General features: G+C 43.0%; 1 protein-coding gene across 1 annotated transcript in view; it reads left to right on the top strand.

Moving 5' to 3' along the window:
• The first annotated feature begins 235 nt into the window (after nt 1-235).
• The window catches only part of aspm (assembly factor for spindle microtubules), a 30,855-nt gene continuing 4,338 nt past the window's right edge, over nt 236-26,752 (top strand). The window contains exons 1-23 of the mRNA XM_077024591.1: nt 236-668; nt 3,412-3,555; nt 3,713-5,183; nt 5,428-5,496; nt 5,600-5,701; nt 5,835-5,981; nt 6,118-6,354; nt 12,903-12,970; nt 13,067-13,208; nt 13,306-13,436; nt 15,134-15,309; nt 15,491-15,636; nt 15,758-15,843; nt 16,727-16,936; nt 17,056-17,251; nt 17,415-17,557; nt 20,135-20,263; nt 20,349-20,543; nt 20,724-24,419; nt 24,525-24,674; nt 24,891-25,057; nt 25,153-25,312; nt 25,944-26,153. Of these exons, the coding sequence (XP_076880706.1) occupies nt 378-668; nt 3,412-3,555; nt 3,713-5,183; nt 5,428-5,496; nt 5,600-5,701; nt 5,835-5,981; nt 6,118-6,354; nt 12,903-12,970; nt 13,067-13,208; nt 13,306-13,436; nt 15,134-15,309; nt 15,491-15,636; nt 15,758-15,843; nt 16,727-16,936; nt 17,056-17,251; nt 17,415-17,557; nt 20,135-20,263; nt 20,349-20,543; nt 20,724-24,419; nt 24,525-24,674; nt 24,891-25,057; nt 25,153-25,312; nt 25,944-26,153 (8,466 nt within the window). The 5' untranslated portion in view covers nt 236-377. The remainder of the gene's footprint in view (nt 669-3,411; nt 3,556-3,712; nt 5,184-5,427; nt 5,497-5,599; nt 5,702-5,834; nt 5,982-6,117; nt 6,355-12,902; nt 12,971-13,066; nt 13,209-13,305; nt 13,437-15,133; nt 15,310-15,490; nt 15,637-15,757; nt 15,844-16,726; nt 16,937-17,055; nt 17,252-17,414; nt 17,558-20,134; nt 20,264-20,348; nt 20,544-20,723; nt 24,420-24,524; nt 24,675-24,890; nt 25,058-25,152; nt 25,313-25,943; nt 26,154-26,752) is intronic.

The following is a 26,752-nucleotide window of genomic DNA, read 5'->3' as shown; positions in this document are numbered from 1 at the left end:
TAACGGACGGCAACAACAACAATGTACTAACAATAAACTCCAAAAACTACAAAAACTGGGTTTTTGTAGTTTACGCAAAAACTGGTTTTAAAAATGCAGATATTTATCGAACTGAATGAGCGATACCTTCCTCTATTTTTAGGCGTGGCTTTAAACGTTTAAACTTGCCTTGAACTCCGATAGGCTGAGTGTTGTTTTCCTCTCATTGGTTGGACCGTCATGTGACGTATTGTAATATGATTGGCTAACCAGCTTGTCCTCGCGTTCAAAAATATTCCAGCAGTTTACAACTACACGTCGAAAGAGAATTTTAACAGTAGCCAGACATTTTAGCTACACTCTCGGTGTTCATTTTGACTCGTGAAGTAGTCACGATAATGGCGCAGACTTCGAAGAGAGCGGGTTTCTTGGATATTAGTCCGCCACTTCACCCTCATTCTCGCCCAAGGGACGATGAGACGAACACAGAAAACCAAGTGCCAGTTCTGAGTTTGACGGAGTTTTCGAGGTCCCCCTTTGTGTGTTTTGGGACGGTGAAGTTGGGGTCGTCAAAGTCTTTACCTTTACGGATCGAAAACCCAACCGAGGACACGACGACGACGGTTACTGTGGATAAAATCTCATCGTCGAAAGGCTTCTCTGTTGGCACGACGTCCTTCACAATCCAAGTAAGTGAGCTTTCTCTGGTGAGCCAAGAAACTAAACATTACATTTAATTATCGGAGGTAGCTGTTAACCGTTTTACAGTTGGTTACTCCTGGATTAGCCGTCTGCTGATATTTTAGCATATGTATAAATGTTACGTTAAGTTAGTTATAGACAGGAGCCCAAATGTGAGGTTTCTGACAACTGGACTTAACAACATCACATATGACGTGAAGGGTGCCTCAAACCCACACAGGTTCACCTGCCCAGTGCTCTTGGGGCGTTTCCTGTGCTTGTGTCTTTTGATAATTGTGAGTTTTATGTGTTTATAATCAATCCATCGGCAGTCCTGTAGTCAGAAACTAAACGGTGTTGAGAGAATATAAATTGTGCTCAGCAACAGATGAGAGAGTACAACATGCCTTTGTCATTTCAAAGTCTGCTTTACTTGCTAGACCCCGCAACGTTTTCTTAAAATAAATACTTGTGATATTTTATGATGTTGGTCTGCCTCACACTCGGATGTCAGTTTCTCCTTCGAGTAAGCTTTCCAGTGTCATCACTTAACGCCAATAAAACAATCTATTAATTATTTGAGCCAATGTATGTAAAAGGCTTTCAGCTTACGTCGTGTGTGTGTGTGTATAGGCCCTATATATATATATATATATATATATATATATATATATATATATATATATATATATATATAAATATATAATATATAATATATATATATATATATATATAATATATATATATAAATATATAATATATAATATATAATATATAATATATATAATATATATATAAATAAATAATACAGTCATGCCCGAAAGTATTCATACCCCAGGCAAGTTTTGACTTAAATTTACTTTTATTTAACCAGAAATTATATTTTTGACTGGAAATGACACAGACATCTCCCAGGAGATAATACGATGATGTACAAGAGGCATCATTGTGGGGAAAATATTTCTCAGCATTTATTCACATTTGAACAAAAATGGGCATGTCCAAAATTATTCATACCCCTCTCAATAATTAATAGAAAAGCCTTTATTGGCTATTACAGCAATCAAACGCTTCTGTAATTGCTTTTTGCATGTCTCCACTGGTATTTTTGTCCATTCATCTTTAGTGATGAGCTCCAACTCTTTGCGGTTGGAGGGTCTCCTTGCAATCACCCTGATCTTTAGCTCCCTCCACAGATTCTCAATTGGATTCAAGTCAGGACTCTGGCTGGGCCACTGCAAAACATTAATGGGTCATTCCATATCAACTCAACCAATGGTCCCCGCTTGACCATCTCAGAATCCCTTCAAACTTTCCCCATTTGTAGGCAGATATGTTTCATGGAAAAATCCAAAGTATTTCTGTTCCATGTTCAATATTTCAAGAGTTACAGCCGTTTTTGTAACCCCACCCTCAGACGCATCTTTTGCGAAATTGGCTAAATAGCAATATTTGAATGTGAATATCTCTAGAACTATTACAGCTAGAAGGCTGAATTTTTTTTGTATGTTTAGTAACTTGTATACTTGTAATTTATGTACTTTCTGGTGCTGTAAGTTGTGTTGTGTCAATAGAAACAATTCCCAAATTTGGAAAAAAAAATCAACTAAGTCATTTTCACCTGTCATTATCTCATGGATGGAGTAGAAGAAGGCTGATTTATGTTTTATGTTTCAAAGTACTTGGCGAACGCATTTGGGCGTCTGCTACATGTTTGTTGTTGCTATAAAGGCAATCCCCGGCATCGTCTTGAGATCGCGGTGCGCGATTTCAAAATAAGAGCGGATAGCGCGATTGAAAAAAAGATCCCTAAAAACACTTTTCAAAACAGCTCGCGGGCCGCTATTTGAGTATGGGGGCTCTATAGGGTTGAGGTCAGGGGAAGATGGTGGCCACACCTTAAGTGTCTCCTTTTATGCCCATAGCAGCCAATGCCAGAGGTATTCTTTGCAGCATGAGATGGTGCATTGTCAGATGATTTTGCTCCGGAAGGCATGGTTCTTCTTTTGGTACCATGGAAGAAAGTGGTCAGTCAGAAATTCTATATACTTTGCCGAGGTCATTTTCACACCTTCAGGGTCCCTAAAGGGGCCTACCAGCTCTCTCCCCATCATTCCGACCCAAAACATGACTCTGCCACCTCCTTGCTGACGTCACAGCCTTGTTGGGACCTGGTGGCCATCCACTACTCCATCCATCTGGACCATCCAGGGTCTAGCCAGGCCCAATAGTAGGTTTATGTACCACAAGCCTTTGAAGGATCCTACACCTTGAGGTTTGTGGGACTCCAGACGCACGAGCAGCTTCAAATACCTGTTTGCTGGTTTGTAATGGCATTTCAGCAGCTGCTCTCTTAATCCGATGAACTTACCTGGCAGAAACCTTCCTCATTCTGCCTTTATCTGCACGAACCCGTCTGTGCTCTGAATCAGCCACACATCTCTTCACAGTGCGATGATCATGCTTAAGTTTTGTGAAACATCTAATGCATTCATACCAAGGCATTGCTCTTTTTTGATGCTTTTCGGCAGCAGAGATAATTTTTTCCCCATGTTGCTTGAAACCTGTGGCCTGCTTGATGTGGAACATCCTTTTTAAGTTTTCCTTTAATTGGGCTCACCTGGCAACCTAATTATCACAGGTGTCTGAGATTGATTTCAGTGATCCCATGAGACACAAGAGCCATGAGACACAATACCATCCATGAGTTTTAATTGAGAAATTGAAATTAAGTGCATTTTCTACTTCCAGCCTGCGGACAGTGTGATTGTAACTGTAAGTTGGACGCCTGTAGCAGATGGGGGTGTGAGAGAAGTTCTCAGCTTCATTGCAAATGGCATTGTCAAGCATCAAGCTATTTTGCTTGGAAAAGCAGAGGCACCAAAGAAAAAAAAGGTGAGAATTTCTTTTTCGTCTTGCTGGTAGACTGAACAGGTTCTTTTGCCTGCTCTTTCATGCCTTCAACTCATCATAAAGAATTACTGTGATCGATGTAGGTTTTAGGCTTTGTGGTTAAACCATAATAACTGTTGTACTACTCTTGTCTTTATAGAAAACTCTGTGGGATTCAATCAAGTCCAAGAAAGACTACTCCACATCCACAAAAGGTGGAGAAGGACTTGTGATGCCAGTAAAGGCAGCCAACAGAACATTTCACACGTCCCGGCAGCCTCAATACAGAAAAAACAGAGTATCAAATCCACTCTCTCCATTCAATCGTGAAAGGCCCTCTCACAGACTTGGTGGCAGCAAGGAGAAAAACTGCCAGTCTGCCTATCCCCAGATCTCTCAAGCTCTGCCAAACTCTCTAGCTAACCTTGAAAACACACCTGTACAGAATAATTCTCCAATTGTTCTGTTGGTGCCTGCTGACAGATTTGTTGATGCTACAGAGAACTCATCTATACCGCTATGTAAAACTGATTTTAAAGAAATCAGGGTGTTAAATACGACCCTCTCTCCTATTAGCACCCCAGAGAGGTTTTCCAACCCCTTAAAATCCTGCTTTCAAAGTCCACTTCCTGATATTGGTAAAGCAAGTAAAGGTGAAAGTCAAGAGCCAGGGACGCCAGTGTTGTCGATAAAGGATGCGCTGGCTGTCATCGAGTCTGACCTAACTCATGCCGTAAGCCCTCCACATGCGTGCTCGAGCTTCAACTACTCCGATTCCCTGGAGTGTGAAAAGTCAAGCCCAGAGTGCAAACCCAAAGCAGTCACACGTGCTCCCGAGGCTTCTCTTCAGATTGACATTGATCAGCCAAGGCTGACTTTCTTCGTCAAACCAAGCAAAACATCAGGTGAAAAGCCAGTTGCCGATGGCCTTGTGCCCACAACTACTTTTTGCACTTCCACGGTTACCAAGTCTTACATTAGAGCGGGTAATGAATTGGATGAGGAAGTTTTTAAACCCAAGAAGGTGTTTTTTAACCCCGCAACAGTCATCAAAAGCAAAGTGGAGGCTCCTGTCGAGCAAAGCCCAGGCATACGCAAAGTGAGAACCTCCAGACGCCGGCTTTTGGAGAAAACGTGTTCGTTTTCGAGTCCTACCAGTGCAGACCCAAACACAAGCTTATGTCAGGGGGTCTCTGCCCTACCCATCATTGACTGTGACACAGATGTTGAATTCAAATTTAGTGTTACTTCAGTCCCATGTTCAATACAGCAGCCGTTTCCACACCGTCCGTCTCTCCCAGATGACTCTTCTATGTCTGCATTTTCTGTGCCACCTCAGTCAAGAACCGGTACAGATGGAGAACAGAATGCTAATGGTAGAGAGCCACCTGACAGTCAAGCTCCTGACATGTTGCCGACTTGTGCATCTCTGGAGCCGTTTCCTGTACGGAGTCGGACAATGAATCAAAACAAAAAGAGGAAAAGTGACGAGTTGTCGAGGGACTGCTCGGATGATGCAGTGAAAGGCTTACATGTCAAACAAAGCTGTGCTGAGACACGTGAACCCAAGAAACCTTGTCATGAAAAAAGGTTGAGGGCAAAGACTGGACAATCACAAGGCAAAATGGCTGGTGAGTGAATTAATGGCTAGTAGAATAAGGCCTTGTTTCCCAAAAATGGTTGTTTATACAGAGCACCAACAAAACTGAAGTAGCCTTAGTTTTTACGTTGCCTCACTTTAAATTGATCATCTATAAAATGTGGGTTTGATTGAGGATAATGATTTAATCTGAGGCCAGTATGGTATTGTGATGAATCGGAGATTATAAGAGTTTTAAAATGTTAATCAAGATGCTCTCTGCTCTTTTTTTGTAGCTCGCCCTATCTCAATCAAGTCTTCAAAAGCACCACCACAAAAGTCTTACCCCAAATCCACCCCACAGGGTAACCTTTTTCTTCCTTCTTTATTGGTCTTTGAGATCTAGACGATTGTGCACAGTTGTTAAGAGTTCAGCTAATTGTCGTGTTGCATGTCTTGCTCGTACAGGAGGACGGTCGCTGAGGTCTTTTGGTACATCAAAGGTGAAGTCAGCAAAGGTGATTGCTGTGGCCCAGTCCAGACTTACCTTCATTAAGCCAACGCAGACAGGTGTGTTTTTGTATGCTGAATCATGTCCTATGGTTTACTGTGCAGAGCTGGGTTTTCTTCTTAGAAATCTAGAGGATTTGAGTCCTGAGAGGAATTTATTAATATTTTTCTCCTTCTCTTCATGTTTTGACAGCTATACCGAGACATCCACTGCCATTCGCTGCCAAGAACATGTTTTATGATGAGCGCTGGATTGAGAAACAGGAAAGGGGATTCACATGGTGGATGAATTACTTTCTCACTCCAGATGACTTTAAAGTTGCCACTGAAGTCACCAAAGGTGTGCTGTCTTTTTAGCACTTGTTCCTTCATACTTGTTATTATTGTTCTTGAAGAAATGTCATCTTAAAAAGATTTTTGGGTTTTTATGTCCATTTTGACCTATTGCATTTCACAATTATTTTTTGATGTTTCAGTGAATGCCTTATCTCTAACTATGGGAGATGAGACGCTCAACATACCCAAAGCGCCAACCAATGAGGAGATGTCCTTCAGAACCTACATGGCCCGACGGCGTTTGAACCATCTTCGCCGTGCTGCGTGCCAGCTCTTCACGTCCGAGGTCATGGTGAAGGCCATCCGACGCCTGGAGATTGAGGTGGAGGCCAAGAGACTACTTGTACGCAAGGATCGTCACCTCTGGAAGGATATAGGTATGAACTATAGGAAAAAAAAAACCACACCCTACTATAACATGAGTGATGGGACCTGCATTACTTTGGGCTGTGTGTGTGTGTGTGTGTGTGTGTGTGTGTGTCTGAGAGTGAGTATTATTTGAACATTGTTGGCCAAAATTAAGGCCATTAAAAAGTAATAAACTTAATCTGACGAGGTATTATTTGAACATTGTTTTCATATTTCCTATGTACAGGGTGTCCGTGGGGTTGTAAAAAATATTAAAAGGTAGTAACTTCAGTTGGCCAAAATTAAGGCCATTAAAAAGTAATAAACTTAATCTGACGAGGTATAAAATTTTCGACTGCTCATCCAGCTGCCTAGACGTTTTTGAATTTGTGTTATGTACAGGCCTTTCTCCTAAAATTCCTTAAATTAGATTTATTTATATGTTGCTAGCAGTGATATGATGTGACCTGATGTTTGTTCGCGCACGCGCCAGTCACCTAAATACCCAGCTGGTTTGCTGCCAAACCTGAAACCTATTTGCGAAACACTGGGATTTAAACAGGCATGAAAATCCCATTGAAAGGGGGGGGGGGGGGGGGGATATATATATATATATATATATATATATATATATATATATATATATATATATATATATATATATATATATATATATATATATATATATATATATATATATATATAATGATTCGAGACGAGATTTTAAGAACACTAAAATTACAAATTATGTGACTGGACAACAGACTTTTATTTAAATTTTATTTAACTTTAAACATGCATTTTGAAATGTTTTATTATAACTCTTAACATGCATTATGTAAGAGATGTAAAGTCCGTTGTAAAGCAGTTTTCGTCGTTAAGCGTGACCCTATATTTATATACGCTTTGATAGTAAATACAGTATAGAAAAAACTAACAATGTTCTCGTGCGTACAGCGTGAGAGAGCGATCGCGTTACCGAGATGGGCTTATCGTACACAACACTCCACTACACTACACAACACTCCACTGCTCCTCCGCACACCGCGCAAAATTAAATTAAAAGTCGTGGTAACTCCGGTCCGTTGTTATCCAGACCCGTCGTTAAGCGGGGACTCACTGTATTATGTACAAAACAAAAAGTTCTTCTCTGTCAATACAGAGTGCAAATAGTGCAAACTGAGCCTGACCAAGTATGTCCCTGAATTTGCTGCAACTACACTGCCATGTTCATTTTTAAGAATATTAGCATCCCCACACTGCTCCCGATATCCTTTACTGTCTCAACTTGCCAAAGCGCCGTTCTGTCCCTGCTACCTCTGTTCAAGTGAGATGTGTTGATTTGAGTACTGAGCTGTGGTGCGTGCAGCTGTAAATGTCTCTGCATCCTGCTCATATTAGTCGCGCTGTATGGCATTATTTTCATACAATGTTTGCATATGTAGTGTCTTATCAGTCACTCTCTTGCCATTTATCATTTCCGCCGGGTTCCCAAAATGATGCCAAACAACGATTTGAAAGTGGCGGGGCATCTTCAATAGTAATACCTGTATTTTCCCACGTCATTGTGATGTCATCAAATCTCGCGAGACAGATTTTTAACACGACGAGAAATCTCGCGGAGTTGAGTCTTGCGATATCACGAGACACGGAGATCTCGTCACACCCCTAAATATATATATATATATATAAAATATATATATATATATATATATATATATATATATATATATATATTATATATATTAGGGCTGGGTATCGATTAAAATTCCAAGAATCGATCCGATTCTGAAGATTAAGAATCGATTTATTTCGACTTAATCCGATTTAATCAATTCGATCCAATTCGGGGTTTAGTGTTATTAAAAATGTATTTGAGCTGTTTCCTGACTATGTCCAGAAGCAACATGTTAAAACTAGTATTATATTGATAATATTCATCAAATAGTTACTGGTAGTTGGTAGTTACTGATGGCTGGAAGACTGGTGAAAGGGGTAATCATAAATCTACCTTCAAGAAAGGTAATTCAGGACAATAAACAGAGGACATCTTTGAGGTGTCTATATCTGCAACAGTGGACTCCTACTGGGACACTAACCAGTGCATTATTATTATGATTGAAATAATTAAGAATTCACCCAAAAGCTGTTGCTACCAAATGCATTTTTATTTTAAAAGTGCTCACACTTAATAAACTGAAAGTATAAAATGTAAACGTGTATTTTTCTTTAAAGTGCGAATATAAGAACAGAACTGTCATGTTACGGTCCCCGACCCCTCCCTGTTGGGCATGTGTTAACGTTGTCTGCTTCTACTCGTCTGCGTCTGTAGATCTCCGTGCGTGCGGGTGCGTCTTGTGGTAGTCCGTCTCACCTGTGGCTCGTCTCGTCACGTGGGGTTTGTGCGTTCGCGCAGCGTCCTGTGTAGGGGTGGGAATTGTTTACTATCTCATGATTCGATTCCGATTTTGGGGGCCACAATTCAATTCAAAAATCGATTTTCGATTCAAAACGATTTTCGATTCAAAAAACGATTTGATTTATAAAAATGTCTGCTTCAGTCTATAAAATCTGCATGATCTACTACAGTCTGCTTTGCAAGACAGAACGACAAATACAGAAAATTAAGTGTCTTTCACATTTAATTAACAAAAATTATGTGCTTTGGTAAAATAAAATGGTTTTTGTTGTTACCAAAATTCTTGAGCTTCATTTTGCGAGCTGTCAGGGCTGGCTCGGATGCAGTTCCCCCAGCCGTCGCTAGGGGCACCAGAGTCAGTCCCAGACTAAACCGGCGTAACCGTACGTTCTCAGCCAGTCTCTGCTTTCTCTGTGATTGCATATCGTTTAATGGTGTCTCGCCACCTCTCTCTGTTATGCTTTCTCTTTACTTATTCGAGTATGTCATGCGTCGCTTTCTGACCCATCTCAAGTTTTCCCAATCCTGTATGTCTTTCTATCCGTTTTTTGCCTTTATTTTTGGGTTTTATTTTGCTGCAGCATTTTTTGCAAGTTAATTCTGCTGGTGTCCTTGGTTTCGTTTTCGCGTTGCATTTATCCACGCTGTTTTTTAGTTACTGTTGTTTTGTTTCTTCCTCCCGTCTCACTACAGTTGAGTGTTATTTTTCACGCGTTGTATTTTCCGCATTGGTTTTTTGTTTCTATTTACTCCGTGCCCTCACGGTTTTGCGTTCTATTCTCTTGCGCGTTGAGTCTTCCGTGTTGTTTTGTTTGTTTGTTCTGGGTCGCTGTGCGCGTTTCCCTCTCGCTAATACATTTGACGAGTGTCAAACGTCTTGATCTTGCGAGCCGGCACTTGGGTCCACCCTTCTCTATGTTAACGCTCCCGTGCTCACCGCGTTACACAAGCCTTGCACACGAGCTACATTGTGTCCAGTTCGGTCTTCCCCGGCATTCGGTAAAAACCAAAATGAACCCATATTTTTGCCTTAAATGAAGACCAGACAGGTTGAATATCTCTTTTCTCCATGTGTTTTGAAACTTTTCCGCGCATGAGTGTGTCTCAGAACATGCTGCGTAAAGTCTCGCGTAATTTTGTAATTACGTAACGCGAGACTTCACCACGACTTAGAATCGATTTTGGGACATTTAAAATCGATTCTGAATCGTAGTAAATGAGAATCGATTTTTGATATATGAATCGATTTTTTTGGCACACCTCTAGTCCTGTGCTCGTCGTTGTTTGAGTCACACATGTTCTATGTAAACGTGTTTTATGTGCGCTGTCTGCGCTTCGGTAAATGTAATAAACGTAACGATTTGGAAAGTGCAAAGGATTCTGTCTCGTCCATCGCCTTGCGCCCAACGTTACAAGAACATTTTAAACTTTTTTAAACTGTAAAAACACTGGGTAAACTGTCAGTGACATGGACTAACTGTAAATAGTCACTGACACTGGATAAACTGTTCTTCTGTTTTTAGATTGCCGATTTGACTATCGTCGTTACCGGCACTGTCCGACGCCATGTTGTTTTACAGTTAGTTAGACCGAGCACGCCTGCGTGAATTCAGTGACGAGGCGGGGGTAAAATTCACTAAAAAAACCAATCTTTGGACGTACGAATCGATTATCAGATCATGATATGCGAATCAATTCTGAATCGGAAAATCGATTTTTTCAACACAGGCCTAATATATATAAATATCTCAATAGCGAACCGTAACCATTAAACCTGGGCCCGCTCCTCCTATCCCCCCCCCCCCCCCCCCCCCGAAAAATAGTTTCCTCTAATTTTCTAATCTAGTTTCCTAATTAACTGCAATAAAGAAAAAAAATTGAGACGACAGTACAACTTTAGACACGCAATAAACAACAAATAATATCTGTACTAGATAACTTGAGCAAAACAAGGTTCCACAGATACATGTTCCTCGGCAGCGGAATGTGTAAACAACGCACACGAGGGCATCAAAGGAATGAATCAAAACTAGCTAGCGGTGGTACGCTAATGACAGCTAGCTAGCAGGCGGAAATTATAATACAGTTAAACCCGTCCACTAAGAGGCAAGATATGATTGGTCAATTTTACTGTCATTTGAAACTGGTATTGCGCTGAACTACACCTGCCTGCCTCTGTAAATGAACAGCGAGCCCACCAATTACCAACATTCTGCGGAGGCATCACAGTCCTGATAAGGGGAGACACAGGCTCACAGGCTTCCACTTAACCCCTCCTTCCAACACAGATTGAATAGACACTGTTGAATAATTATTTGCTTATATTTTTGTAATTGTTTAGATGTTGATTGTCAAACTGTAATAGATAAAATAAAATTGGATAAGTTATATTATATTTGTTTTAAGAATATTTTAGGCCCTCTGAGATAGCATAGAGGGCCTTGACTGATCCCCACTGATTGAAATTGTCGATTTCAGGAAGTGCTCTGTTTGCTTATTAAGTCAATATGATAATTAGTTAAGCATATATATATATATATATATATATATATATATATATATATATATATATATACATATAATTAGTGGTGGGCAGTTAACGGCGGTCGTTAATTTGATACTCTTATCGGGCGATAAAAATTATCGCCGTTAATCTATTCTTAAAGTTGGGTTGGGAACTGGGTCAAAATGGGTAAGCAACAGGGCTCTCAAGTCTCACGCATTGAGCATGTGACACGCATTTGACTGTCTTCACATGCCACACTTCCGATTTCACACGGCGAGAAAAAAAAATCTAGTTTATTTACCTCCGATCCATATCTATGTCGCCCTCCACTGGCGATCGATCGCGATATCAACTTGATAGTTTAGCTTGGCTGTGTTCCTAACCAAATTGCACAGTAGGGGCGAGAACGAGTTTTTAAACCTGTGAATTACAAATCGTTCGTGTGTTTACATGGATGCAGCCACGAAGTCGCCAGGTTTGCTTCATGGAAAATTAATTTTTAGGAACGTAAAGTGTTACCGTAGCGGAGCTCGGAGCGGTCGTTTTCTGCATGGTCCTAGCGCTAGATTCGTCGCTATTTAAATATTTCTTTTTAACCGTTAAAACTACAGAGGACCAAAACTGACTTTTGAAAATTACGTCCGTGAGGTTAAATGTACTAAATGTTGGCTTACATTTCAAATATCATGTTTAGCTGAATAAACATGTTATTTAATGTACAGTATGTAGGCTTACAAATTCATGTTTAACTGAATAAACCGTTGAACACGAGTAGCCTCCATTTTATTGAGCATGTTTTTTTTTTCTTCAAGTATCAAAGTAGAACAGCTTCCTCAAGCAGTCATTGATGCATTTTGGAAACAGGAGATGAGCCCCTGGTCTAATGCACCCTCTGTATTAAGAAACCCTATTTCAAAAACTGACTTTTAGTCATTACTTGGGTAGCACGCATATGAGCCATTTTAATATAGATTAATCTAGATTAATTTCAAGATTTCAGTGAGATTCATCTAGATAAAAAAAAATAATCTATGCCCTCCCCTATATATTATATATAGGCTTAGGTCAGTGGTTAGCAACAACCGAGAGGCCACTTCAGTAGCCGCTTTGTCATGCTGGTATTAAATATTTTGTAGGCATTAAAAAGGTATTAAATTCAACTTAAAAATCTCTGTATATACCCTGTATGTAGTTTTATTATCTAAAAATGTAGGCTAATCGGTATGTTGCTAATTGATGGACTGATATTTTGAAGTGGCTCAGTATGCAATTAGTAGCTAGTGAATAGGCAGAACCTATTTTCAATCATTTAAATGAAAAATAGAAAAAAATACTTGGATGCTAAAGGGTTACAGATTTAATACATATGCACCCAAATGGGAGATTTATGTTGCTCTTCTTTTCAACTGATAATTGACTTGGTGACTGTCACTTAACAATCACCCTCCCCTACCACCAAGCTGTGTGTTGGGTTTTTCTTGTCTTTTTTTTCTTGGAAAACACACTAATTATTTCTTCACACTTCATGCGTATAACTATTTGTAATGTTTTACTTCCAAGTTTAGGCAGAAGGGTGGTCAGCATCATTAAGGTGTGAAATAAACCTTAATAAAAAAAAACCTGAATATACACTTTTTTCCCCTTGGCTACAGGTGAAAGACAGAAGGTTTTAAACTGGCTTCTCTCTTACAACCCACTTTGGCTGAGAATCGGCCTGGAGGTATTTTTATTTTGGAAATTTTTGCAATTAAGTTCTATAAATAAATAAAAGTATTTACTAGTTCTGTCGTATGTTCATTACACACCCCTATTCCAGACAATCTTTGGGGAGTTGATTCCTTTGGAGAGCAATAGTGATGTCATGGGACTGGCCATGTTCATACTGCGACGTCTGGTTTGGAATCCGGATATAGCTGCAGAGTTCAAGCACCCCAAAGTTCCTCACCTGTACAGAGATGGTACTGCCCAGTCCGGTAGTTTTTGTCAGAGTTTCTGTTTGCTGGTTTTGATCGAAGCTTCATCTGTTTGCTGTCCTTTCTGCATCTGTTTTTACAGGTCACGAGGAGGCATTGTCCCGATTCACTCTGAAGAAGCTGATTTTACTTGTCTGCTTCCTGGACAAGGCCAAAGAATCCAGGCTGATTGAACACGACCCCTGTTTGTTCTGCATGGACGCTGAATTTAAGGTTCTTTAAGTGCCTCACTATTGTGTTTGTTAATTCAGCACTGGAGAGGAGGCCATCAGAGCACTTCTTCAGATATCCTAGCAGGGGGTGCTGTTCTGTTTTAATCTATCACAGTGCAAGAAATGATTATCAGTCACTAACCTTCGAATAGCTACATACTTAATGTCCTCTTAATGCACTTAATGGCAGTTTGATGTGATCCAAGGTCAGTAACATGAAACCAATAACTTTTTCTAGGTGCCATAATATACAAAGTAATAAGCATCGCAAAATTCACATCAGATTATCTGAAATTTAGGATCTCTGTTGTCCAACATGCCTGATGTCTTTCTCTTCTCTGTAACTGTGTTTAAGTTGGTTTCATGTTCACATATTCGGAATTAGACATGTTATTTTAAATGTACTACTGTCACCATCTGTAAGTTACCTTAACATGGATGAAAGGGGCAGTCGTAAAGTTTTTCTGCAAAAATATTTTTCGGCAAATATTTCTATAGCTTTTATAATGTCCATCATAAGCGCATAAAACAACTTATAGTAGGCCTACATTAAGTGCATCCTAATCAACAATCTTGTTTTGTAGACTTATGATGGACATTATAAAAGCTATTGAAATATTTGACAAAAACTGACTTGTATAAATACCCATCTTTTAGTTGTAGGTTGTTATTTAGGATGCACTCTATGTAGTACAACTTATTTGGTGGTCTTAGATGGATTGTTTAAAAGGTATTGAAATTATTGCAAATAACGGAGTGCACAGTGCTCTGGGGCCTTTACGACCGCCACTTGCATCCGTGTTAAGGTCATTTGTAGACGTTGCCTTAGATGTTGCAGTGGTGACAGGAGTATATTTACTTGTAACATACATCTACTGATGCAACCTGGACACATCATCAGTGATGGTACCTGGGGTCACAGAGTATTTCGGGTCTTTCGACATCATACACTCACCCAGGCGACCCAGCCGGGGTTGATCAGGCCCCAGCTTGTGTCCAGGTAGCGCTACCCTACCCAGGTCTCCTCTCCTTATCCATTAACCTTAACCTCTGCTGCCTCCTTGATGCCCTTCATTTGTTTGCCCCTGCGTTGCCCAAGATGTTATGTCTTGCATAGCGACTGGCCCGCAAATCCTCTGCATCCCACCTCAATGGGCACACACTGTTCTCGCCACCCGTTATTCCGGCCTGTCGTTTAACTTTTAATATACAAACTCAAAAGAAAATGGTGGATATTTTTCCAATGACAAAATCCTCACCCATAAAAAAAATTATGCTGTTGTATCCCCTGTCACCACTGGTGAGTGAAATAATTACTTGCAAATTAATATTTATGGTCGCGATTGCAACCATTTTGGTCACAGTCTGGAGCACTGGCATGTGCCTCTGTCTTTTTTCAAGATAAAAGACGAGTACAAAACTAGGAGAGTAGCCTATGAATTTTTTTTTTTTTTTTTTTTTTTTTTTTTTTTTTTTTTTTTTTACAAGCTGTCCGCGACCCACCCAGAACGAGTCCGCGACCCATTTGGATCACAACCCACCAGTTGAGAATCACTGTTCTAAGGGACATTCACTGTTCTTAGGGTAGACACCATATGCAGAACTTGCATGAATCAGACGGATGTGGAAACTGGGGGAATTAAATCTCTATCACGATTTGACGTGGAACTGATTTTGGCTTTCATTGCGGCTCCTCAGACGAGTAAAGATGTCCTGGTGGCGTTCTCCCGGGACTTCCTCAGTGGCGAGGGCAATCTCCAACGCCACCTCGCTCTTCTAGGCCTAGCGGTGTGCCACAGCCAGACGCCCCTGGCTGAGTTCAGCTTTGCTGTGCAGAACCTCGCCGTCGACCTGAGATGTGGCATTCGCTTGGTGTAGGTTTGAGGGAACCTTATGTTTCTCCTAATCATTCATTACATGTTTATTAGGTCCTATTTGACTCTTTGAAAGATTACCATACAACGTTATACTTGACACAATAATCCTATGTCTGAGTTCACCCGTATTGGAGGGAATGCTCGTTTTGTAAATGCGTTATTTGCTGTTTGTGTTCAGACGCATCATGGAGTTATTCACTCAGGACTGGTCTCTATCGAGCCAGCTGAGGATGCCTGCCGTCAGCCGTCTGCAGAAAGTGCATAATGTCGAAGTTGCACTGTGCGCACTCCGCAGGAGAGGGGTCGATCTGGCCGACGAGCACGGTACTTGAGCGCACCTGCCGACCACGCCCCACATGCACGCCAATCCTGCCTCCTTTGGGAGTTTTATACACAAACCATGTACTCTTAAACTCATAACAATAAAATGTTGGAACCATTTTAGGGACCGTTACCGAGGCCAGGGACATTGTAGATGGACACAGAGAGAAGACCCTTAATCTTCTGTGGAAAATCATCTTTACCTTTCAGGTATTTTATTCATGTCTTGCTTTACATTTGTTGTGGATTCTGACTGTTTATGAATTCACAACCACATAAAAAATGTTGTATTCTATTCTACTATTGTAACGCTTGGGTGAGGGAAGCAGGCACCAAGACGATTACTGTGTACAACGAACATTTAATGACATCAAACGAATAAGCACGGTGCGGAGCGCAAGCAGCACAATATCACACTCACGCTGACACGTTGCTTTAGACAAAGACGAGCACACGACACTGCGCGAACGCACATTAAATAGGTGAGTTACACAGACCCACGTGACCTCGAGACAAGGCACAGGTGTAACAAACGAACACGCTCACAAACAACCCACATCCACGGAAGTACAAACATGGACATAACTGCACGCAGACGACAAAATGACACGCCCACAGGGAAGGGTCCGGAGCTGTCCCGTGACAACTATAATTATAATAGATTCTATTATTATATCTTATTATTATAACATATCTATTATCATAGATAATAGAATAATAATAGATTCTGCATTTATACAATTCATTCTAAACTTGGGGCCATTTTAATAATATACACAATATATAGTACAGCCAAGATAATTAAGCTGTAAAATTGTCATATCCAAGTCTCAAGGAAACTTAAGATATGTTATTGCTTTTATTTAAATAATTGGAGGTGTCAAACTGCAATTTAACATTATTAATGCTAATAGAGACAATATTAACTACACCACGATGAGCTATATTTGGTACATTTAAGTTCACCTGCTAATGATCATCGTCAGTAACATGGACAGCACTCTGAATTGCAGAGATATAAATACGTCGGCAGATCTTATGAATTCTTCTCTTTTACAAATACATTAAACATCAGTAATTTTACATCAATTAGGTTGAGATTCTGCTTGATGTGGAGCAACTCAAAGAAGAAATCTGCTTCCTCAAGAAGACCTGGAGAACCAAGCAGATGTTGGCTTTGTTACGGGCTGATGGATGTGTCATGAGGAGCACACAAGACAAGCCAACATTTCAACACCCCAGTGAGGGAGTGCGGCTGCTGCTGGACTGGGTCAATGTCGTTTGTGGCTTCTACAATTTAAAGGTGGGTTGTTGTTTGTTTGTTTTGTTTGTTTGTTTTTTTTTCTCAAGGACCCATAATGTGATTCATTGCTGATTTACTGCAGTTTATGTTGAGTCCCTGTGTTTTTGACTCCTCTTTAGGTGGAAAACTTCACAGTTGCGTTCTCAGATGGCCGAGTTCTTTGCTATCTGATCCATCACTACCATCCAAACTACCTGGCAGCTGAGGACATCCAGCAGGGAACCACCCAGACCGTCGACTGTAGTTACCGGGGCAAAGTGGAACTGAACGACTCCTCCAGTGACTCGGACTGCTCCTTCGCAATGGAGCAGAATGGTAACACGTCGTCCCAGTATTTCTGTTATTATGAAGATTTGTGATGATTATACTTGTTTTTTTTTTAGTAGGCTTTGGTTTTAAGATTGTACTGCCTTAAAAAATGTATAATTAAAATGTATAATTCAAAATATTAAAGGATTGTTTTCTTTCTTGAATGAAGGGTCCCCATCAGTGGATTTTAAGGTGCTTCTTGAGAATGAGAGGAGTAATTTTCAGCTGGTGAACACAGCTGTATCTTACCTGGGAGGAGTTCCCGCCATGATCTCTCCTGAGGACATGTCGAACACCATCCCTAATGAAAAGGTCTGCTTTCCTCTCATTTATTGACATATGTCAGTCTAGAATTAGTAACTGTTTCATATCTTCAGATATGTACAGTAGCTTTTTTGGTCCACGCACACATACAGATGCTAGTCATAAAATTAGAATATGAAATTTATTTATTTCACTAATTTTATTCAAAATGTGAAACTTCTATATTATACTCATTCATTACACACAGACTGACATTTCAAGTCTTTATTTGTTTTAATTTGGTAATTATAAGTGACAACTAATGAAAACCCCAAATTCAGTATCTCATAAAATTAGATTACTGTATTTTCCAGACTATAAGCCGCTACTTTTTTTCCCCACGATTTGAACCATGCGGCTTTTCTGTAGATTTTTCTTCACCCGTCAGGAGCAGAAAGTTAAGCAAGTGGTAGGTTAAAGTTGTAAATCAAAAAAGAAAGTGCTCATTTTCATTTAGCACATGTAAGCTGCAGGCACGATGTACCAAATTCCTACTCCCCTGGTTTGCACACGCATAAAGACGCTACAGATGATATTTGGGAGTTACAGTGATTATATCTTAATTCATTGAGCACTCTAGTTTTGTCCTAACAGGATATTTAGACATAATACTGCAGTCAGGTGGTCAGAGGTGAACTTCGGTATAGCCAGTGTGTTTTTTATTTAAAATAAGTAACACCCTTGAGTAGGGGTGTACGATATGGACTAGAATTGCGATGTGCGATAACATTGTTGGGAAATCCAGATATCGATGTGAAACACGATAAATTAAGATTAAAATACAGAAATGTAGTGTCTCTCTGAACAGCAGCACGTTTTGTTTTTTACTGTGTAATGAATCCAGAATAATTTCAAATATTTTGCAGGTTTATTCAACAATAGATGAAATCTAAAATTAGGTAACGCGTGTACAAGTAATAATAGTGCAAACATTTTGTGCGGTGCAAGGCTGTGTTCTTTCAACATTTAGTAATAATAACTAATAATAAAATAAGGTTAAAAATAAATGAAATAAAATACAAACAAAAGCTCTTTTCTGGTAATAGCACAAACTTATTATAGCTAGAGCTCAGCATCACAGAAGCAACATAAAAGCACAAAAACTTTTTCTAAAAGTTAGGTATACTGTTTGTATACAAATCCTGTTTGTACAACCTAAAAAAAGACATTAAAAGTATTTATTTAAAGTTGATTAAACACTTGGCCTGGCTGTGCTACTTTTTTTCTGGACTAACTAAGTTTATGCTTTCGCAAGTGACCGTAGCGTGCGACTCAGCACACCTCGCGCGAACCTGCCATGTCACATTCTTTGCAATTTTGTCCGAAATGATATGTGGTAGTATAAAGAAACACCGCTCAAAACAGGGGAAGGAACATTTACCTGACGAATTTTAATGTTGCTTTGTGTTTCAGGTTTGAAAAGTGCTGGAATTCAGGCTAAAGTATTTGAAAATGCTTGAAATTGTAACTACTTCGTTTCACAACAAATAACTATCTGACAACAGTTTATTACGTTAATAAATACGTGCCTCTTGTAATTCCAGGATGAAACATGAGAGAACATGAAGACGTTAAGATTGGGTGTTTTGAAAATAAACAACCATTTAAATAATGTGATAAAAAGCGAATTATTTCGAATCATTTTGAGTATATATATATAAATATTTAACTTAATTAAGTTTAACGTGCTGGGAAATATTGAAATGGACCTTGAAAGTGATGTACAAATGCTTAAATTCCACCTTGTTAAGGTGTATGAAACCTGCAAACATGACTTTGTTTATTGCGTTGAGGCGCGGTGCGTGCGAAGTTACAAAATTCATACAAAATTCGTAAAACTTCCTGGTAGACTGCTGCATTGACCTTGGACCTCAGAAAACGCAGTGGACTAGCACCAGCAGAGGACATGTTACCCCAAACCATCACTGACTATGGGTACTTTACACTGGACCTCAAGCAAAGTGGATTCTGTGCCTCCCCTCCCCCAGACTCTGGAACCTTGATTTCCAAAGGATAATTTACTTTAATCAGAGGACATAACTTTAGACCACTCGGCAGCAGTCCAATCCTTTTTGTCTTTAGCCCAGGTGAGGTGCTTCTGATGCTGTCTCTTGACAAGAGGAATGTGACAGCTGAAACCCATGTCTTCATACATCTTTGTGTGTGGTGGTTCTTGAAGCACTGACTCCAGCTGCAGTCCAGTCTTTGTGAATCTCCCCCACATTTTTGGATGGGTTTTGTTTTTGTTTTGAGTTTATTAGCTGTTTAGAGTGTGGCACCAGGGGTCTTCAGTATTAAACCTCGTTTTCTGAGATACTGAATTTGGGGTTTCACTGGTTGTCAGTTATCATCACATTAAAAGAAACACTTGAAATACATTAGTCTGTGTGTAATGAATGAGAATGAGAATGCCATCCAGGCATACAATTTTTACTTTTTGAATGGAAATACTGAAATAAAATTAAAATAACAGAATTATGACCAGCAACACACACACACACACTTATGCGAACATACTCAGAGGTCTGTGGTTATGGGTTGCCACCTCGGCCAGAGACTGACGTGACGTTTGGCTTCTCTTCCCAGGTGGTACTGTGTTACCTGTCCTTTCTCTGCGCTCGACTCTTGGATCTGCGTAACGAGACTCGAGCCGCCCGTGTTCTCCAGAGCGCCTGGAGGAGGTACAAGCTGCAGAAAGACACGCGGCTCTGTCAGGTAAGCGTGCGCAGCTCATCTCCCTCACAGCGCCCTGCCCGTTGACCCTGTTGCAGTTTGTTCTTCATGCGTGTTCTCTCAATAGCAAAGGGACCTGGCTGCACGCAAAATTCAGGTCCTCGTACGGAGCTTCCTGCAGAAGAGGTGGCTTGCCAAGCAGGTCAAGGCCGCGACCATCATTCAGGCCTTCTGGAGAGCTTCCTCTGCCCGAGCAGAGCTGAGAAGAAGGAGGGAGGCAAAGCTGTTTGTTGTCCGAAGCGCAGCAGCAGTCTTGATCCAAGTATGCAGCTTCAGTTTTTGAAAATAAGTCGTGTGTAAACACATGTATGTGTATTTCACGATAGCATGGTCTGTCTGGTTAGTCAAGGCATTTTATATTTTATACACCTATCCACACAATGTGCCTTTTTTGTGATTTTTATATTTGCAGTTGGTATATATTAATTTATTTCTTCTACAGAAAATGTACAGGGGTTGGAGAACACGAACCTTTGTGAGGAAGACCCATGCCTGTGTTGTGATCCAGACAGCTTTTCGGAAATGGCACTCGGAGAAAGCGGAGCGGAGGAATGCCGCTGCTGTGAGAATCCAGACGTGGTTCAGAGCGAGGTGGTGCCGGAGACGCCACTTGGCTGCAAGGTGGTCGGCCATGCTTGTTCAGGCATGGTTCAGGGGCGGCCGCCAGAGACGTTGCTTCCAAGAGCTGAAGCGGCGGCACTGGGCCTCCGTCGTCATCCAGAGCGCGGTCAGGGCCTTCCTGGTCCGCAGACGTATCGTGAAGATGAAGCTGGCGGCAGCTGCCATCCAGGCATGGTATCGGGGGTGCTCTCTGCGAGATACCGAGCGGAGAAGGTACCTGGCGCTGAAATCTGCCGCGGTGACGCTCCAAGTGGCATTCCGAGGCCAGAGGGCACGGCGCAACGAGGTACGGCGCCGGTGGGCCACACTCACGATCCAGGCCGCCTACAGGGCCCTCGTCGCTCGCCGGTACTTTTCTAGTTTAAAGAAGGCAACTGTCCTTATCCAGAGGCGATTCAGAGCTAAAGTGGTCGGGAGGATGTTCAGAGAGCAGTACCGAGCTTTTAAACGTGCCGCGGTGCAAATCCAAGCCGTGTGGAGAGGGAGAGCACAGAGGAAGAGGATGGAGCGGCTCCATCGATATGCCACCGCGATCCAGTCTCACTGTCGTAGACGTGCAGCACAGGCAAAGTTTGTGGCTTTGAAGCGCGCGACTTTGGTTATTCAAAGACGATACCGGGCTTTGAGGACGGCGAGGCTAGTGCGGCGCGAATTCGTAGCCAAGAGGAAAGCGGCGGTCGCGATTCAGAGTGCATATCGAGGCATGAGATCAAGGCAGGAGATGTCCAAGCGGGCCAAAGCAGCCACCGTGATCCAGTCCGCCATGAGAGCCTTCACCTGCCGCAGTAGGTTTCTAGTCCAGAAGAGTGCTGCTGTTGTGATTCAGCAGAAATATCGGGCATGTGTTTTAAGACGGTTGCAGAGAGACCGCTACCTTCGACTCAGACGAGCGGCTGTTAGGCTGCAGGCTGCATATCGAGGCTGCAGAGCCAGAAGAGCCCAGAAAACCAGACACTGCGCAGCTACAGTTATCCAAGCGCACTTCAGGATGTATAAGGTACGGGTCTCCTATCTCGCTGTGAGGTGTGCCGCCGTTCTCATCCAGCAGCGCTACAGATCGCATGTCCTGGGAGGACGGACACGAGCGACTTACCTCCAAACGAAAACGGCCACGGTCGCTATCCAGTCGGCCTTCAGAGGCATGCGAGTTCGCAGGAAGCTTTGCCAAATGCACCTAGCGGCAACGTCGATTCAAGCGTGTTTCCGTGGACACTCGCAATGTTTGAAGTACAGGAGGCAAAAATGGGCAGCGTGCGTTATACAGCGGCGCTTCCGGGCCACTGTGATGAAGAATGTTGCTGAAAAGCGGTACGTGGCGCTAAAAACCGCCGCGCTGGTGATCCAGTCGGCGTACCGGGGCACGAGAGTGAGGACAAGGATCGCAGAGATGCGGAAGGCTGCACAGGTTCTCCAAAGGACGTACAGAGCGAGGAAACAGTGCAGGGAGTATCAGGCCCTCAAACAAGCAACCGTCGTCACCCAGAGAAGGTTCCGGGCCAAGCTGCTCGCTGTGCAGCAGTGGGACCGGTATCGCTCCGTGCGCAGAGTGGCCGTCGCTTTGCAGGCTGCATACAGAGGGAGGAGGGTGAGGAAGAAGATGCAAGAGAGACACAGAGCAGCCACAGTGATCCAGGCAAGGTACCGCATGTACAGGGTGCGCGTGTCCTTCCGGGCTGCCAGGCTGGCCGCTGTGCTCATCCAGAGACGGTTCCGAGGCCACCTGAGGAGAAGAGAAGCCAGGGACCGGTTCCTCAAGCTGCGTCGTAGCGCCGTGGTAACGCAGGCCGTCTTCCGAGGGATCCGGACAAGGCGGCAGATCACCAGGCTGCGTTTCGCTGCAGCCGTGATCCAGCGACGGTATCTGGCCTACAGGGAAAGGAGACGCTTTTTGTCACTCAAGGACGCGGTCGAGTGCTGTCAGCGGAGACGGCGGGCCATCGTGTCCGCGAGGCGAGAGCGGGAGGCTTTCCTGGCTAAGCGCCACGCTGCGCTCGTGATTCAGGCCGCCTACAGAGGGACGAGGGTGCGTCAGCAGATGAGGATCAGGCTGCAGGCTGCGGTGACCATTCAGTCTCACGTCAGGAAGCACATCAACAGACGATACTACCAGAGGTTGCTGTGGGCAGCCAGCACCATTCAGCAACGTTACCGAGTGAACGCACTCGTGAGGCGGGCCAAGGCGTCCATGCAGCAGACGCGGTGGGCCATTGTGGTTTTACAAGCGGCGTTTCGCGGTATGAAGGTCAGGCGCTCTATCAGACATGAGCATCAGGCCGCCACTGTTCTGCAGACTGCTTTCAGGGCCCACTGTGCTCGGACGCGCTATTTGTGCATGAAATACGCAGCTATTGCCATTCAGCAAAAATACCGCGCCACGCTCAACACCCGCCAGCAGAGGGAGTACTTCCTGAGACTACGCTGTGCCGCAGTTCTCCTGCAAGCCTGCTACAGAGGTCGGAAGGTCAGGAGAGAAGTTATTCTTCAGCAACAAGCAGCTACTAAGATTCAGGCTGCTTTCAGAAGGCATAGGGAGGTGATCAAGTACCAGGCCATGAGGCTGTCTGCCATCATCATACAGAAACGCTACAGGTCATATATCCAGGCTAAGGTTGAGCGTGAGGGATATATAAGGCTTCGAAAGTGTGCCATTCTCATTCAGGCAGGTTTCAGAGGGCACTGCGTACGTCGGACTTTAGCAACGACACACAAAGCTGCCACCATCATTCAGGGTGCCTTCCGAATGCACACGCACAGGCGTGCCTTCCGAAGGCAGCGACGGGCAGCCGGCGTTCTCCAGGAGAGATTCCGAGCTTGGGCGCTCGGCCGTCGCCAACGGCAGCACTTCCGGCAGTTGAAGGATGCAGCCGTTTGCTTGCAGAAGTCATTCAGAGGCAGGATGGGAAGAGAAGCGGCAAAACGGCTCCGAGCCACGAGGACGATCCGGTCGTGTCTGAGGACCGTTCTCCAGAGACGCCTCTTCCTGAAGACCAAGGCTGCGGCCTTGGTGATTCAAGCAGCCTACAGGGGGCGCCGGTGCAGGGCCCAACTCGCAGCCAAGCGCACGGCCGCGACCGTTATTCAGAGGTGGTACAGGTCATGCCTTCTGGTCCGTAAGTGTCGGAAAGAATTCCAAGAGATTGGGAAAGCCACCCTGACGCTGCAGCGCGCCCTGCGCGGCGCGTTGGCAAGGCGACGTGCGAAACGACGACTCGCCGCCATCAAGGTCCAGTCCGTGCTGCGCATGCACGTGTCTCGCCGCAGCTACGTGACGCTGCGATCATGCGCCGTGATGTTACAAGCTCACTACAGGAGCTGGTCAGCAAGGAGAAGCTTTCTGTGCTATCGCACAGCTGCTGTTACCTTACAGACGTACTACAGGGCCCACCGAGCAAAGCTGGAGCACAGGCACCGCTACCTTAGGATGCTGAGCAGTGTCCGGATCCTTCAGGCTCGAGTGCGAGGCCTCATCGAACACAGAAGATTCCAGAAAATGAGAGCAAGTGCACTCACAATTCAGGTTGGCCTTTCCGGTTCTTTATTCCTTTCCCTTCAGTGCTGCTGATGACACATTTTCCGTTTGTACTTTAGTATAAGGCAAACGCGTACCTATTTCTTCTGACAGGCATGCTACCGGGGAATGAGGGAGAGACGCAAGTTTCAGCACATTAGAAAAGCTGCGTTTGTTATACAGAAGCATTACATGGCTTACCAGCTCGGCAAAATGGAGCGAACACGCTTCCTAAAACTGAGGAGCTCTGCAGTGTTCATACAAGTAAGGCCCAGCTCACACCACCCAGCAGCTGTTAACTACTGAACTATTGGTTTTCTTTAGAAACTATTGTATTCTGTAGAATGTTTTCAATTTTCAAACTTTGACATATTGAGCCTGAGTGCTTTTGGAAAGCTCGTTTATGTGAAACGGGGAGGATTAGGAGAAGGTTTGTGTGTGCGCGCCAGCGACACATTTTGTGTGTGTTTGATGCTCCAGTGTGAGTTCCGTGCCTACCGGTCAAGAAAAGAAGCAGCACGGACACAAGCTGCACTGAAAATCCAAGCCTGGTTCCGCGGACGCCAGGCTACACGTGCATACCTCTCCAAAAGAGCCGCCATCGCAACTGTCCACCGGTGTCTTCGAACAAGGGCTCAGAGGGCAAGGTAATGCAGGGCGTAACTTGTATCCGGTCTCGTTAAACGATGGTGGTGATGGTTTCGCTCTTATGTGCGTGCTTGCTGTGAAATGTCCCTCCCAGGTTTCAGGCTGTCCAGCGCAGCGTCTGGGTCATTCAGCGAAGATGGAAGGAAACTCTACTTGCTAGGAAAGAGCGGGCGGACTTCCTGAGAGTCAGGAAGTCAGCTGTTCTTATACAAGCTTTGTGGAGAGCTTCTAGAGTGAGAAGATCCATCCAAAAGGTATGGCTACTACTCCTACGCCTTCTCCTTTTGTGGGAGAACCAGTGTGCAAAAACGCTGGTCATTACTACTCCTTTAATCTTCTTCATTTTGCAAATTTATTTACTAAACTGTTCTTGATTATAGAATATACAGCACAAGAAAGATTCAGTTTTCAGTTTCCCTCTCTGTGTCTCTCATATAAATGTTTTGGAGCTCAAGGTTTGCTCTCAAACTCTCCAAGGTTGATATGTTTTTCAGAATGTGTATAGCCAGGTATTCATTTTTATGGGGGATGGCATGGCCTTCTGGTCTCTGCTTAAGGTTGCCTGGCTCAGTCATTTTATGTAATTACTTTTCAATGTGTTCCAATAACTGCAACCATATGTGGACTGTAGATAAAGTTAAATGTGGAATATAATTTTATATATATATATATATATATATGTATATGTGTATGTGTATATATATATATATATATATATATATATATATATATATATATATATATATATATATATATATATATATATATATATATATTAAGAAACCTCCCAAACGGGACATGTTCTGCTAGCCATAACTTCACTGAAGATCTCTTGGTGTCTCCAGAACTCTTTAAGTGTCTACCTTTTCACACCTGCTCCGGTAGGAACGCAGAGCAGCTGCTGTGATCCAGTCTGCTTTCCGAGGCTACCTCCGCAGACGGGAGTCCGCGCGGCAGAACGCCTCTGCCCTGGTGCTCCAGCACCACTTCCGGGCGTTCCTGTTGGCCAAAGCAGAGCAGGCGCGGCGCAAAAGGCGGGACACTGCCGCCGTCACTCTGCAGGCCTTCTGCCGTGGCTGGTTAGCCAGGCGACGCGTAAGTAAAGTTTTTTTGCATTTGTGACCATTTCAAATGGGTGGGGGGAGGGGGGTGTGTGAAATTGGGCGGCACATGAAACTGTTGTGAAGCATTATTTTGTTGGGAAGCTGATCAACACTATATGTACTTTCTGGAACAATTTAATGATTTTATGATTATTCATCACTCTGGCCAGATTAAACGTGCATGTTTTGTTATTTGTTGTAATTGCTCCTTCACCCTGACAGTCAGTGTTGTTTCTGTTGCCAGGCAGTGCCTGATGATACAAGTCCGACTCATTTTTGACCAACTTCCTAGAGGACAAAGTTCTAAAAACAGGGTGGCAGCAATTTAAAAATGTCAGTCGAGTAACCTTGAATGAATTTCAAATCGAAGCCATGGCGTGTGCTCTTGTATAACACCATTGAGCCCCAGGGGACTTTGAACGAGTTGTGTTTGTTTAGATAACCAACACTCTAACGTCCACTGGTCATACTGTTTGCACTGAATGAGTGCGATGCAAATATTCAGCCACATGAGTGCAGTAGAACAGCTTAGGAGCTGTTCTTAAGAGGTTTCAGGGCTTAAACGATGCCCTTGCAGCTCGAACCGTGACG

Source organism: Brachyhypopomus gauderio, chromosome 12, assembly GCF_052324685.1.
Source record: "Brachyhypopomus gauderio isolate BG-103 chromosome 12, BGAUD_0.2, whole genome shotgun sequence".
Classification (NCBI taxonomy): domain Eukaryota; kingdom Metazoa; phylum Chordata; class Actinopteri; order Gymnotiformes; family Hypopomidae; genus Brachyhypopomus; species Brachyhypopomus gauderio.
Note: the sequence above shows the minus strand (reverse complement) of the source record. Positions and strands in the feature narration are given on the sequence as shown.